This window comes from Zonotrichia albicollis, chromosome 27 (assembly GCF_047830755.1).
Source record: "Zonotrichia albicollis isolate bZonAlb1 chromosome 27, bZonAlb1.hap1, whole genome shotgun sequence".
NCBI classification, from domain to species: Eukaryota; Metazoa; Chordata; class Aves; order Passeriformes; family Passerellidae; genus Zonotrichia; species Zonotrichia albicollis.
The window spans coordinates 4123973-4139890 of record NC_133845.1 but is presented as its reverse complement, the minus strand read 5'-3'; the positions used below and the strand labels follow the sequence as shown (position 1 = coordinate 4139890).

The 15918-nt window shown below is 46.4% G+C and overlaps 1 protein-coding gene across 1 annotated transcript in view; it reads left to right on the top strand.

The window, feature by feature from the left end:
* Window positions 1-167: 167 nt before the first annotated feature.
* The window catches only part of LOC113460472 (uncharacterized), a 28165-nt gene continuing 12414 nt past the window's right edge, over window positions 168-15918 (top strand). Inside the window, exons 1-12 of the mRNA XM_074559662.1 lie at window positions 168-1008; window positions 2192-2356; window positions 3202-3353; window positions 4777-4945; window positions 5720-5828; window positions 6628-6773; window positions 9758-9883; window positions 10923-11102; window positions 11810-12034; window positions 13468-13594; window positions 14670-14869; window positions 15223-15435. Coding sequence (XP_074415763.1) covers window positions 831-1008; window positions 2192-2356; window positions 3202-3353; window positions 4777-4945; window positions 5720-5828; window positions 6628-6773; window positions 9758-9883; window positions 10923-11102; window positions 11810-12034; window positions 13468-13594; window positions 14670-14869; window positions 15223-15435 — 1990 coding nt within the window. The 5' untranslated portion in view covers window positions 168-830. The remainder of the gene's footprint in view (window positions 1009-2191; window positions 2357-3201; window positions 3354-4776; window positions 4946-5719; window positions 5829-6627; window positions 6774-9757; window positions 9884-10922; window positions 11103-11809; window positions 12035-13467; window positions 13595-14669; window positions 14870-15222; window positions 15436-15918) is intronic.

The window sequence follows — 15918 nt, the reverse complement described above, 5'->3', positions numbered from 1 at the left end:
TACCAGGCCAGCTGTTGGCTGTGCTTAGCCAAAAGAGCAGGCCTGAGTCACGATTTAATGGTTGGATGTTTGGGCAGAGTCCAATAAAATGGAGTTTATTTAATCCAAGTGCCCAATCCTGCATTTTGGCCACAATAACCCCTGCAATGCCATAGGGATGGTGTGGCTGGGCAGTGCCCAGCACAAAGGGACCTGAGGGACAGCAGGGGCTGGACAGGAGCCAGCAGAGTGCCCTGTGGGCCAGGGAGGCCAAATGCTGGCCTGGGTCAGGAATGGTGTGGCCAGCAGGAGCAGGGAGATCACTGTGCCCTGCACTGGGCACTGTGAGGGCACACCCAGAGTGCTGTGCCCAGCTCTGGGCCCTCAGCCCAGGCAGGACCTTGGGATACTGAGCACATCCAGAGGGGCTGGGAACACAAACCCTGAGAGGAACCCTGAGGGAGCTGGGGGTGCTCAGCCTGGAGAAAAGGAGACTCAGGGCTGCCCCCATCACTCTCACAGCTCCTGAAAGGTGCCTGTGCTCAGCTGGGGCTGGGCTCTTTCTCCAGAGCACACAGCCTCCAGCTGCACCAAGGGAAATACAGGCTGGATATCAAGAAAGAGTTTTTTACAGAAAGGTGATAAAGTTCTGGAATGTTCTGCCCGGGGAGTTGGTGGAGTCGCCATCCCTGGGTGTGTTTAACAAAGCCTGGATGTGGCACTGGGTGCCAGGGTTGAGTTGAGGGGTTGGGGCTGGGATGGACTCGATCATCTTTAGGGTCTCGTTCAACCTGGTCATTCTGTGATTTCACAAGGCTAACAAGGCCATTATTTTATAAGACTGTACCTAAATGAGACCTCTCCTGGCCCTCTCCATCACAGGGTACTTCTGTCCAGGCCGCACTGCTGTCCCTGTGCCCTGTCCCGAGGGCACACTCAGCCCCTTGGAGGGGGCACTGGCACCCACGGCCTGCAGGCAGTGCCCCGTGGGCAGGTACTGCAGGGGAGAGGCCAACTGGGAGCCTGATGGTGAGTTTGTCCTGTGGGGACTTCAGGGGTGACCACACTGCTTTGGGAGCTGCCAGACCTGCCCCAGCATGGGGGGCACCCTGGGGCTGAAGGAGGTGGAAAAATGGGAAACATCTCCACGAACGGGGTAAAGGCTATTGCAGGACACCCTGTGGCTGTGCTCATCAGCCTTCTCTTTTCCTCTGTTTCATTCTTCTCACTGAGCATTTCATTTGGTTTTACTATTATTTTATTTGGTTTTATTGCTATTATTTATTGTTATTTAATGATAATATTTATAATTATATTATTCATTATGATATAATATTATTTTAATGTTTTGTTGTTTGATTATTATATGTTATTACTTATTTTATTTTTATTACTATTATAAAATTATATATTACAATAATTATTTTTATATATTCATAATAATTATATTTTATATTTACACAATGGATAATAGCTATGATATATTTTACTAATTCTTATTATATTTTAAAATTATTATAATAAAATTTCTATCACTATGATTATATTGTCATATTGTAATATGACAATATAATCATATTAGTTATTATTAAATATTATATTAGTATATAATATATGCTGTTATAATACAATAATATATCTAATATATTGTTATATTATAATTCTATATATTATTATGATAATATATAATATTGTATAAAACATAATATTATGTATTATTGTATTACTAATATATTATTATATGTATTTGGCTTTATTGATATTTTTATTTAGCAGTTATTTCAGTTATTGCATCACTTTTCCTTCCCTCCCTTAGTTTTTTCTGCTTTCTCTTCCTTTGTTTTAACATGTTATCTCTGTTCTTTTTGTGCTCCAAAATCAATCCCTTCCCATTTATGCACAGCATAATTGTCCCTGGGCCAGAACTCCAGGCTGGATACCTGGAAAGAGGAGAGGCAGAATTCTTCCCGCAGGAAGCAGAGTGAGGGCAGCAGTTAGAGAGGAGATAAGTGAGCAAACAGCAGGTGAGGTCAGTGCTGGGAAAGAAAGGGATAGAGGCCAAGGGTTGATGGAGAAGGAAAGGTGACCAGCCCAGGCTATCAGCAGAGATAACCCAGGACAAGGATGGGTCTGGCCTCTCTCGGGAGCTCTCTCTGTTGGTGAGGTGGAGGAGCTGCTCTGGGTGGTGTTTGTCCCTCTCTGTGCCCCTCAGGGCCGTGCTCGGCCGGGTACTTCTGTCACGGAGGAGCCACCGACGCCACCCCCCGAGGGACAGCCGGCTTCCCCCTGAGCGGGCCCTGCCCTCCGGGGCACTACTGCCCCCAGGGAACCCCCTTCCCTGTGCCCTGCCCGGCTGGGACCCTCAACAACGCCACCGGTGAGTGCGACCTCCCCACGGTTTGTCCTGTGGGGGCTTCAGTGGTGACTGCACTGCAGAGTGCGACCTCCCCAGGGTTTGTCCTGTGGGGGCTTCAGTGGTGACTGCACTGCGCAGTGTGTCCTCCCCATGGGTTTGTCCAACTCAGTGGTGACCACACTGGAAAGTCTGTCCTCCCCATGGGTTTGTCCACCTCAGTGGTGACCACACTGGGAAGTGTGTCCTCCCCATGGGTTTGTCCACCTCAGTGGTGACCACTCTGGTGATTGTGACTTCTTCCATGGGTTTGTCCTCTGGGGACTTCAATGGTGACCACATGGGTTGAGTGTGACCTCTCCCATGGGTTTGTCCTGTGGGGGCTTCGGTGATGACTCCACTGGTGAGTGTGACCTCTCCATGGGTTTGTCCTCTATGGATTTCAGTAGTGGCCACAGGTGAGTGGGACTTCCCATGGGTTTGTCCACTTTAGTGGTGACCACACTGGTGAGTGTGACCTCCCCATGGCCTTGTCCAGTGACCACACTGGTGAATGTGACTTCTCCCCCATGGGTTTGTCCTGTGGGGACTTCGGTTGTGACCACATTGATGAGTCTGACCTCCCCTCTATGTTTGTCCATTTCAATGGTGACCAGCTGCCCCTGAGGTCAATGGCCACACATTACCAGTGATGGCTGCTATGTTACCAGTGATGGTGGCCACACATTACCAGTGATGGTGGCCACACATTACCAGTGGTGGTGGCCACACATTACCAGTGGTGGTGGCCACATTACCAGTTCAAACAAGCGCTGCTGGAGCTGGGAGTGCTCTGGTGCTGTCCCAGCTGCCGTGTTTGTGTCCCTCAGGAGGTGGCTCCCAGGACAGCTGTGTGCCCTGCTCCCCTGGGGCATTCTGTGCCAGCGTGGGGCTGAGCTCTCCCACAGGACCCTGCTCTGAGGGCTTCTACTGCCCAGCCAACTTCAGCTCCGTCAGCCCCACGGCGTTCCTGTGCCCCAAGGTACTGCTCAGGGCTGGGCAGGGCTGGTTGGAGTCCAAAATGAGGGAATTCTCAGAACTTTGGGCGTGGAAGCCAAATCTTAGTATTAAACACAGGATTTGATCTGAGACCTTAGAGGAGGCTTCCAAACTTAGTGCTAGAAGTGAGAATGTGGATTTGTAAAGCAGAGACATGTTAAACTAAGTAAAAGTAAACAAGGAGTTTAGAATTATAGGTTTGTGTATCATAATGTGATTGGCTAAGAAAACTTACACTGTAGCATGAGTCCATAAGACAAAATATTTAAGGATTGGGTCAAAAACATAAATATCGTTGTTGGCAGTATTTTATTGGGCAATAAATCCTTAAAAGGTCTTGTAACTAAAGGTCTTGTGACCTTCTGAGCCATGCAGTGAAGATGTGAGCCAAACTCACCCTTCCTGCCTATGTAGAAGATAAGAAAAATAAATTATCTAAACACTCAGAAGTCCCAGTTCTAACTCATTCAAAATTCCTTCAAAAATCCCCATACTCTGAGTGTCCCACGGTGGCAAAGGGTCACCCACAGCTGAGTGAAACATTGGTCATATGCACACTGAAGTTTGGGTGATTCTGGGAATTATACAGCCCCTAACTTTGACAGATATTTACTGGTTTTAGATATTTTGTGCTGTTAGATACTATTAGTAGATATCTCGAATAGAAACTCAACAAGGTAGAGGCCCTGTGAGGGGTAATGATGCCTTAGGATTTCAGCTTTTATATTTTCCATCTATTTGTAACCCTGCAGTTCTTTAGTGCAGAACTCCAAACCCCACACACAGTGGGAGCTGCTGCTTCCCCATTTGGGGCAGACACAACAATTCCTCTCCAGGAGTTCAGCTTTTCTATTTTCCATCTACTTGAAAGAGATGATATTGTATTTAATACTAATGCTAATGCCTCTACTACTACTACTAACAATAATAATAAATTATATTTAATAAGAATATATTATTATATTTTCCATCTATTTATAACCTGCAGTTCTTTAGTGCAGAACTCCAAACTCCACACACAGTGGGAGCTGCTGCTTCCCCATTCTGGGCAGACACAACAATTCCTCTCCAGGCCTGGCAATCAAGGACACCTCACTGCCTCAGGGCCAGAGATGGGAACAAAAGGGAGTTGGGGGCAGCAAACTTGGGGTCAATGACTTCATTAGCTGAAGCTGGAATTGGCACATTCACCCCCAAAATGCAAAGGGACCAAACTCATAGAAGTGTGAAACCTGTGACCCATTGTCCATTTTTGGGTGGGTTTTGTCTGCCCTAAATGCACCTGAAGGCCCTTCAATAAACAGAACTGCTTTTTATTCCCTTAATTTTGCCTGGCCTCTGTTTTTAGGCATCCCAAGAAGGCGCCACCCTCTCCATGCAATGCTGTCCCTTCTGTGTCCTGCCAGGGTCACTTCTGTGGGTCCGGCTCAGCCCTGCCCAGGCCGTGCCCAGCCGGGCAGTACCAGCCAGCCCCGGGCTCTGCCTCCTGCATCCCGTGCCACAGAGGATTCTACTGCCAGGAGAAGGTGGCAGGGGACCCCAGGCGCTGCCCACCTCATTCCTACTGCCCCCCAGGTACTCTGGCACCTCCTGTGGGAATCCACAAAATCAGAGGGCTTTGGGAAAGCTGCAAAAGGCAGGCCTCAGAGACAGCAGAACTGTGAGTAGAGCTAAAGCAGCAGCCATGAGATTGGTCAGCAGAAAAATTATTTCAACTGTAGAAAAGCAAGGACAAATAGAACAATGGCCTGTGTATTAACGCTTGTCTAGAATAATTCTCTGAGCTACAGAAAAGTTTATCTAGCAAGATATTAGGAAGGTTAAAGCTTAATAATGGAGCTCTGTGTGTTGTGTTTTAAGGCTTACAAGCAGGTATTGCATTCGAAATAAGCATTGTTTAACCAAAGGTACGTGTGCTTATAGTGATTGGATAGAACTGCTGTCAATGTGCTTTTGCTTTGTGTGATTGGTCAAGAAGCTTATAAAGTAAGTTGTGACATTAAGTTTTCTGGCCTGCTGCCTGGGATGTGAGCTGATGGCATCTTCCCATTGTCATCATCATGTAATGAGACTGATGCTGAAAAATAAACAGCTCAAGGCACTTTTCCCAGCAGCCCCATCTCATTTGTGTCTGTAAATAAACCCCCTTCCAGCATCACCTGCCAAGGGCTCAGGTGTCCCCAGAGATGGGCAATCCTGAGTGACTCCCCCAGCCCAGGTGGTGAGGAGGGGGCAATGAGCCAGAGTGGCACAGAGGCCACCTGAGAGTCACTTGTTACAGCTTGAGAGCCTTGTCACACACAGCACTCTTAATGAAGTTTATTTTTGTCTTTGTGCTCTCCCTTCTAGGGACACAAGTTCCTCTCACCTGTCCTGAGGGCACCTTCACTCCTGATAACGTGACTGGCCTCTGGAATGAGAGGGAATGCCTGCCTTGCCTCCCTGGCCACTACTGCAGGTTAGGGTTCTGTTCACCCTGGCATTTTTCCCTTCCTCTGGAGCAGTCTGACATCCTTGTTTCGTGCTGAGAAAGTTCTTCCCAGCTCCTCTCCTGCATTTCTCTCACTCAAAGTAAAGAAATACAAGTTTAGCTACAGAGTTGGGTACAGAGGCATTGGATCTGGGAATCCTGAAAGGCAAAAGCAGTCTGGCATCGTTGTTGTGGTACAAAGAAGCACCTGAAAGAGGTGTGGGTGGCATTTATTCTCCCCATTTTGAGTTTTCAAATTTATGAAATCATGGGAGTAATGAAGAAAGTCCAGCCCAGTGGAAAGTCACACACAATTCCATCTGCAGCAGTGTGCCTTGTTCATGGAGTTTGAACTGGCTCACTTCAGTCACCTCTTGGAACCCTAGTTACTGAAAATACTGAGAATTTTGTGCTCACAAACACTAACCCTCAAGAGAAGACTACATTTAACCTGAAGCCATAGGAAGAGCTTCCAAAGTTGAATAATAGAACTAAAATGATGAGTGTATCATTTCAATAGAAGTGTGTAATATCACATAGTAGAAAACTTAAAATTTAAAGTTTTAGAATATAGCAATATATATAAAGCAAATTAGAAGTTTTAAAGCAGAAGCTAGTGCATCTACACGGTTTTTTAAGTGGAAAAATGTGTCTATATTCTCTCTCATATCAGAAGTTATTTTTCACTGCAAACGCCGCAGAATTCCCAGTCAATTACTCTGTTTTTGCACCAAACAACCAGCAGCAGCTCAGAAGACACAAATCCTTGTTTTTCTCTCTGTTCCAGGCACGGCAAGCTGGAAGGGAAATGTGCTGCAGGATATTTCTGCCTGGCTGGGAGCCCTCAGGCTGCTCCCCAGGGCCTCCCCTTCTCCTGGCGCTTCCTGGCCGGCTGCCGCTGGGGCCAGCTGTGTGCAGGGCTGTGTCCTGCAGGTAGGGGAGGGCCTTGCTTTGAAAAGGTGTCTGCTAAGGAAGGCAGAAACCCCCTGAATTATAATTTTGAAATTAAGAAGCTCTCAGGAATTACAGTTCTTTATTAGGGAAGAAAATAATAAAAATTTAAAAAAAATAAAATAAAAAGAAATAAAAATAAAAAAAAAAAATAAACAGGAGTGTGCAGGGCTGTGTCCTGCAGGTAGGGGAGGGCCTTGCTTTGAAAAGGTGTCTGCTAAAGAAGGCAGAAACCCCCTGAGCTATAATTTTGAAATCAAGAAGCTCTCAGGAATAACAGTTCTTTACTAGGGAAGAAAATAATAATAATTTAATAAATAAAAAAATAAAATAAACAGCTGTGTGCAGGGCTGTGTCCTGCAGGTACGGGAGGGTCTTGCTTTGAAAAGGTGTCTGCTAAGGAAGGCAGAAACCCCCTGAGTTATAATTTTGAAATTAAGAAGCTCTCGGGAATAACAGTTCTTTACTAGGGAAGAAAATAATAAAAATTTAAAAAAGGAAAAAAAAAAAAAAGAAATATAAATAAATAAATAAAATGAACAGGTGTGTACAGGGCTGTGTCCTGCAGGTAGGGGAGGGTCTTGCTTTGAAAAGGTGTCTGCTAAGGAAGGCAGAAACCCCCTGAGTTATAATTTTGAAATCAAGAAGCTCTCGGGAATAACAGTTCTTTACTAGGGAAGAAAATAATAAAAATTTTAAAAAAATAAAATAAAAAGAAATAAAAATAAAAAAAAATAAACAGGTGTGTGCAGGGCTCTGTCCTGCAGGTAGGGGAGGGTTTTGCTTTGAAAAGGTGTCTGCTAAGGAAGGCAGGAGCCCCCCTGAATTATAATTTTGAAATTAAAAAGCTCTCGGGAATAACAGTTCTTTACTAGGGAAGAAAATAATAAAAATTTAAAAAATAAAAAAATAAAATAAAAAGAAATATAAATAAAAAAATAAAATAAACAGGTGTGTGCAGGGCTGTGTCCTGCAGGTAGGGGAGGGTCTTGCTTTGAAAAGGTGTCTGCTAAGGAAGGCAGAAACCCCCTGAATTATAATTTTGAAATTAAGAAGCTCTCAGGAATAACAGTTCTTTACTAGGGAAGAAAATAATAAAAACTTAAAAAATAAAAAAATAAAATAAACAGGTGTGTGCAGGGCTGTGTCCTGCAGGTAGGGGAGGGTCTTGCTTTGAAAAGGTGTCTGCTAAGGAAGGCAGAAACCCCCTGAGTTATAATTTTGAAATCAAGAAGCTCTCAGGAATAACAGTTCTTTACTAGGGAAGAAAATAATAAAAATTTAAGAAAGGAAAAAAAAAAAAAGAATTATAAATAAATAAATAAAATAAACAGATGTGTACAGGGCTGTGTCCTGCAGGTAGGGGAGGGCCTTGCTTTGAAAAGGTGTCTGCTAAGGAAGGCAGAAACCCCCTGAATTATAATTTTGAAATTAAGAAGCTCTCAGGAATTACAGTTCTTTACTAGGGAAGAAAATAATAAAAATTTTAAAAATAAAAAAATAAAATAAAAAGAAATATAAATAAAAAAATAAAATAAACAGGTGTGTGCAGGGCTGCGTCCTGCAGGTAGGGGAGGGTCTTGCTTTGAAAAGGTGTCTGCTAAGGAAGGCAGGAGGCCCCCTGAATTATAATTTTAAAATTAAGAAGCTCTCGGGAATAACAGCTCATTACTAGGGAAGAAAATAATAAAAATTTTAAAAATAAAAAAATAAAATAAAAAGAAATAAAAAAATAAAATAAACAGGTGTGTGCAGGGCTGTGTCCTGCAAATAGGTGAGGGTGTCTTGCTTTGAACAGCCAGGTGTCTGCTAAAGAAGGCAGGAGCCTCACCCAAAATGGAAAATGTAAACTCCCTCCCCCAAAATTATTGTAATTTTGTAATTAAAAGACTCACAGGCAAAGATATGGGAAAAGGAATAGCAGTTTCTTATTAGGGAAGAAAATAATAATAATAATAATAATAATAATAATAATAATAATAATAATAATAATAATAATAATAATAATAATAATAATACCAGAATAAACAGGTGTGTGCAGGGCTGTGTCCTGCAGGTAGGTGAGGGCCTTGGGAGCCCTCCTGAAATGGAAAATGCAAACCCTCTCCATCTGAATTATTGTAATTTTGAAATTAAGGGGCTGTCAGGCAAAGATAAGGGAGCAGGAATAACAGTTCTTTATTAGGGAAGAAAATAATCATAAAAATCCAAAATAAACAGGTGTGTGCAGGGCTGTGTCCAGCAGGTAGGTGAGTGTCTTGGTTTGAACAGACTGCTGAAGAAGGCAGGAGCCTCCACTGAAATGGAAAATGCAAACCCTCTCCCTTTGAATTATTATAATTTTGAAATTAAAGGGCTGTCACGCAAAGATATGGGGGTAGGAATAACAGTTCTTTACTAGGGAAGAAAAAAAAATAAAAACAAATAAATAAAAAAGAGCAATAATAGAAAACAACCCTGCCAGAGTGAGAGCAGTCCCTGCCCCCTGTGTGCCAGGGGGTGTCCCAGCCCCATCCATGGGGGCTCAGCCCTCCTGCAGTGCCAGCTGTGGCTCTGCTGCAGCAGGGATCCTGCACAAGGGGGGAGTTTTCCTCTGCAGCTCCAGGGCTGCTGCAGATGGGCCTGGGCTCCCTCTGGCCATGCAGGGCAGCAGAAAGCTGCTCCTCTGGCAATGCAGGGGGCAAAGGCTGCTGGGGTGTCCCAAAGCTCAGATTGGATCCAGGTAGGAATGCTTGGCTCCTCCCCTGGGCGGAGCATCTGCCCATGGGATGCTGGAATTGGATCAGCCATGCAGGGCAGCAGAAAGCTGCTCCTCTGGGAACACAGGGGAGAAAAAAGCCAAAAGGCTCCTGGCTTCCCAACACCTGTAAAAATTCATTCCACAGCACCGGCAGACTGGCTGGGTTGTTTTTGCCACTGGAAGATTTTACATGTTTTACTTTTCTCTCTTTTCCACCCATTTTTAGGTCACTTCTGCCTGGAGGGCTCTGAGGTGCCCACCCCGTGCCCTGCCAACACTCTGAGGGCTCTCCCCGGGGCTGGCAGGAGGGAGGATTGCCTGCCCTGCCCTCCAGGCCGGTGGTGCAAAGCAGGTTTGGGTGATGGCAGCTGCTTTTTGGGACAGTTTTGTGTATCCCTGATTTCCCATTTTCCTCCATTCTGTTGCCTCAGGTTTTAGCTTTTCTATTTTTCAGGTTCTGTGCTGCTTTAGTGTGTGGGTCTGGGTTCACACCAGGGGATGCTGAGCTCTGTGCACAGAGCAGGGAGACAAAACAATTCCTGCTCCAGCTGGGCACCAAGGACAAATGATCCAAATCTCAGCCCAGGAGCACAAACCCCGTGGGCTGGAGAGAGAAAAACAAGCAGGGTGGGACTGCAGGGGCTGAAGCTGGAATGGGACAATGAACTGCAAGGTGCAAATGGAGCAGAACTGATCCCAGGGAGAGACCCCGGGAGCGCTCGTGCATTTTGGGGCCATTTTGGTTCATCTTGGGTTCATTTTGGGACCATTTTGGTTCATCTTGGGTTCGTTTTGTGACCATTTTGGTTCATCTTGGGTGCAGCCCTCGCTGGGCTCTTGTGCTGCCCAAGGTGCATCCATGGAGTCCTTTCAATAAACCCCTTTTTTAATAAATCCTCTGTCCAACCTTTGCTCTAGGGCAGCCTGCACAAGGCATCAATTCCAGCCCCTTTTTCCCCCATTTTTCCCAGTTTTCACCCATCCCAGACCCTTTTTATCCCATTTTTCCCAATCCCATCCCATTTCCCTCCATTCCAGACCCATTTTCTGAAATTTTCCCCCATTCTGACTCATTTTTCCCACATCCCATCCCATCCCATCCCATCCCATCCCATCCCATCCCATCCCATCCCATCCCATCCCATCCCATCCCCCTTTCCCCCCATTTTACCCAATCCCCTCCCATTTTCCACAATTCCCACCCCATTTTCCCCCATCCCAGAGCATGGCTTGGATGCCAGTTGTGGACTTGTGAGTGAAAAGAGGCAGTGACCTGTTCATGCAGTGACACCCCTGGGTGCCACCTGGCAGAGGAGGGGCTGGGATGACACAGAGCAGTGTCCCAACAACACTGGGGACACTTCTTAAATCCTCTTTTTTCTGTTTTTTAGGGGATTCCGAGGCCCATCCGTGCCCTTTGGGCCATTACTGCTTCGGGAGCAATGGCAGTGCCCAGGGCAGTGTCCTGGCCCCCCAGGAGTGCCCTCCCCACACCTTCCGTGGGCACCTGGGGGCACGGAGCCTGGCAGAGTGCCAGCCCTGCCCTCCTGGGTACCACTGCCCCCTGCCAGGTGAGTGTCCCTGGGTACCACTGTCCCTTGTCAGGTGAGTGTCCCCAGTGTATCACTGTCCCCTGCCAGGTGAGTGTGGGGCAAAGCCAGCCCTTTTCCCACCTCTGGGTGACAAAATCCTGTCCTTTTCCCTCCTCTGGGTTACCAAATTCCATCCATTTCCCACTCCTCTGTGCCAAAATTCTTTCCCTTTCCCTCCTCTGAGTGACAAAATTCTCTCCCTTTCACTCCTCTAAGTGACAGAATTCCCTCCCTTTCAGTCCTCTGGGTGACAGAATTCCCTCCTTTTCCCACCTCTGGGTGACAAAATTCCTTCCCTTTCCCACCCCTGGGTGACAAAATTCTCTCCTTTTCCCTTCTTCTGGGTTACAAAATCCCCTTCTTTTTCCCCCTCTGGGTTACTAAATTCCATCCCTTTCCCACCTCTGGGTGACAAAATTCTTTCCCTTGCCCACTTCTGAGTGACAAAATTCCCCAGGATGAGCTCAGGGAAGGGAGGGAGAATTCCTGCTCACAGTGACCTAAGAGCCTTTCTCCAAATTTCCTCCTGGCCACTCAGCTTCTCCTCCTTCTTCTCCTTCTTCTCCTTCTTCTCCTTCTTCTCCTTCTTTCTCCTTCTCCTTCTCCTCCTCCTCCTCCTCCTTTTCTTTCCTTTTCCTTTTTTCCTTTTCCTCTTCCTTTTCTCACTCCCTTCTCTTTCCCCACAGGCCTGGCCAGCTTTGAGGATTACCCCTGTCCCCCTGGTTACTGGTGCCCTGGCAATGGGGACACTTTGCTGTGCCCAGCTGGCACTTCCAGGACCCAGCCTGGTGCCAGATCCTTGGAAGAGTGTGATCCCTGCCCTCCTGGATATCACTGCCCGGATCCAGCCCAGACTGGGCTCCCCAACACCCAGGGAATCCCTTGCAAACCCGGCTATGAGTGCCCAGCAGGTGACACCACCTTTGTTTGCCTTATTTCCTTATCTCCTGAGCCTAAATGAGGGATCAGCAGGGAATTTGTGGTATTTGCTGGGTCTTCAGGATGATGGAGGAACAGAGAATCTGACTCCATGTTCTTAGAAGGCTAATTTATTATTTTATTATATTGTATATTATATTATATATGTATTATATATTATAATATGATATTAATTTCATTATATATAACATAACACAACACAGCACAACATAAACCATAACATAAACCATAACCATAACATTTTTTAAAATTCCCAAGAAACTCCAATCCAAATTCCAATATATATAATTCCAAATCCAAATATAGATTTTATTATATATATAATATATAAGTAATGTATATTCTATTCTATTCTATTCTATTCTATTCTATTCTATTCTATTCTATTCTATTCTATTCTATACTATACTAAAGAATAGAGAAAAGATACAGACAGAAGGCTAAAAAGGTAATAATGAAAACTTGTGACTGCTTCCAGAGTCCTGACACAGCTGGATTGTGATTGTTAATTAAGTCAAAACAATTTACATTAAACCAATCAAATAATCATCTGTTGGATAAACAATCTCCAGACCACGTTCCAAAGCAGCAAAACACAGGAGAAAAATGAGATAATTATTGTTTTCCTTTTTTTCTCTGAGGCTTCTCATCTTCCCAGGAGAAGAAATCTTGGCAAAGGGATTTTTCCAGAAGATGTGACAGTGACAGGAATTAGAGTGACTCTTATCCCAGGCCATGATCCCTCCCAGCCCTCCCTGATTTTTTTAACTGAGGCTGCCAAGGAAGTGGTCTAGGCTTGGTAAAGAAGGAGATATTTTCATGCAGAGCTGGGCATTGAGGTGCCAGCATGCCATGCTAAGAAATAAACTGGTTCCCAAGAGTTCTTGGGAGAACTCTTTTGGGAGTTTGGGAGCTGTAGGAAACACAGAGAGTTTATGGAAAAGCCTCCTTGTCACAGACATCTTTTATGGAAAAGCCTTTCCTTAGGAGTTTTCCTCCTGAGAAGCTGAAAGGCCTCAGTAGCAAAATGCAAACAATGGTTATCTGCTGCTGTGGAATGCAACAGGTGCATCTGGGATTGGGCTCATGTGGTTGTTTCTAATTAATGGCCAGTCACAGCCCAGCTGGCTTGGGAGAGCTGAGCCACAAACCTTTGTTATCATTCTTTCTTTTCTATTCTTAGCCAGCCTTCTGAGGAAATCCTTTCTTCTATTTTTTTAGTATAGTTTTAATGTAATATATATCATAAAATAATAACTCAAGCCTTCTGAAACATGGAGTCAGATCCTCATCTCTTCCCTCATCCTCAGACCCCTGTGAACACGCTCACACCTCCTTTCCTCCCAAACACAGATTTTCCCATTTGGGGGATGTCACACCAATGCCATTCCCATTTCTCCCCCAGGGTCAGTAAATCCCAAACCCTGCAGGCCTGGCTCGTACTGTGCTGCTGTGACAGGAGAGCCCCCCCTGTGTCCTGCTGGCTACCACTGCCCTGAGGGATCCTGGACTTTCAGCAGCCCCGAGCAGCTGTGAGTACCTGGGGCGTGGGGCTCCTGCAAACCCCAATATTGGGAACTGTGCCTGGGGTCCCACCCAAACCACATTCTTTGTGCATGCTGCAACAGCAAAGGGATTTTGTGGCTGCAGCCATGGATTTGGTGACAGGGACTCGGATTTTGGGACTGGGAGAGGGATTTTTAGTTTCTGCTCAGCTTGGAATTCTCAGGATTTCTGCTGGCAAGAGTGACCCTGAGATATGTACAAGTCTCTTTTCTCAGCCTGGCAGTCGAAGGAGTCAGGATTCCTCATCTGCGGTTTTCAAGGTTGTTTATTATTTATTATCTATAACATTCTTTCTCTGGCCTGCCAAGGTCTGTCCAGCAGGTCAGTCAGAGGCACACTGACCACCCTCAGGGTGGTGTTGTCCTTTATACTAAAAATTACCTGTACATTATTTACCATAACTCCCCAATACCTATCACCTATGTTAGACAGTGAGCTTCCATCTTAAACCAGTCCAGAAGTGCCACCATCACCCAGAACATGGAGGCTAGGAAGCAGAAAGAAGGACAGGGCACGCCCAAGCTCCTCCATTTGGGACCACGAGCCCCCATTCTAAACCCCTAAAAATTTACTTTTCACCCTGTGACAAACTAACTATTATTCTGTTTAAGCTCTTTTGACCTGTAATTCTTCATATAAAGGTGGTCATTTGCTCCATGGGTAAAAATCAAAGTCACAGGTGCCTTGGGCTCTGAGCCCCCTGGCAGGGGCTTGAGTGCTCCAGGACAGCCAGAGAGATTTCCTGGCTTCTGGCATGGAATCAGATAAGAACTGCTTTTAGTTTTGCCTTGTGTTTTCACTGATCATTAATTTTGTCATTTTTCCGTGGGTCAAAATCAAAGGCACATTGGGCTCTGTGCCAAGGTCTCTGAGCCACCAGGCAGGGGCTCGGGCACTCCAGAAGAGCCAGAGAGATGTCCTGACTTCCAACATGGAATCAGATAATCACTTTTAGTTTTGCCTTTTGTTTTCACGTATCACTGAATGCTGGAATAATTTGCAGAAATTTTCTTCCTTTCCCTGCTCTGTTTTCATTACCAGGTGTGTGTTCCCATTCTACTGCCCCCCGGGCAGTGCCCACCCCGTGCCCTGCGCAGGAGGGCACATGGCCCTGAGCCTGCCTGGCCTGAGGGGCTCAGCTGAGAGATTCTGCAGGGTTTGTGCTGCAGGGACCTTCCGCAGCGAGCCCCTGGTCTCAGAGCCCTGCCAGCCCTGCCCAGCTGGCTTCACCTGCCCACCAGGTAAATTCAGCTGCCACGGGGGAGTGGGGCACGAAATAGCAGCTCAAATTGGGAGTTTTGAGCTCTGTGTGGGCAAAGCTCTCAGTGCTCTGCAGTTATAAAAGCCTGGTGTGGGCTGTCACGTGGGTTTGCCACTGGATTTAGCCAGTGGAAGAGCTGGGGGGAAGGAAAAACTGAGATTTATATTTAAATATGAATTAGACTGAAAAAAGCTGCTCTGTACATGTGTGGATTTCTACAGACTCGTGTCTATATATAGAGAGACGTGTGTAGATGGATCACTGGGACAAGCAGACGCTCTCTGCCTGTCTCCCAGCGCTTTCTGGCGTCCCTAATGCCACCCCTTTCTGCAGGCAGTGACAGCTACCACCAGCAGCCTTGTCCCCGTGGCCACTACTGCCCTGCCCTGTCCCCTGCCCCACTGCCCTGTCCCCCGGGCACCCACGGGAGCAGCAGCTCTGCCAAGCACCCCGGGGACTGCCAGGCCTGTCCTGCTGGCACCTTCAACCACCTCCCTGCCCAGCCTGCCTGCTTCCCCTGTGGCAGCTCCTCTTCCTCCCAGCCAGGTGAGTTTTTTGGTGTGGGAGTGGATTTTTCCCCTCTGGTGTTCCCTGGTGTGCCACAAGCCCTGGGATCCTCCTGGAGCAGCTGCAGCTGCTCTTCCCCTGTGCCACCCAGGAGGAGGATTCCAAATCCACTCTTACACCCTTATCCAAGAGGATTTCTCTCCTTAAAGAAAAGGAGAGCTGAGCAGCTCTACGAATTCTTGCTCTATCATTGCTTTGAAAGCAGTAGTGTTACACCAAAATCACTTTAGCCGGGATTTGGGGGGATTGTGTTAAATCTAGGGGTGCTTTTGAGCCAAAATTGGGCACTGAGGGCATGATAAAGTGGGATAAGGCTGGATGGAAACTGGAAAAGTGAGGAGTGCTTATTCCTCACTTAGTGTATGTGCAGCACTGCCCCAGGGTTTCAAATCAGGTGGATTTGAGGCTGTTGGGGCACGAGAGAGGGGCTCGGCAGCCCTGCCTGGCTGGGTCCTTACCCCA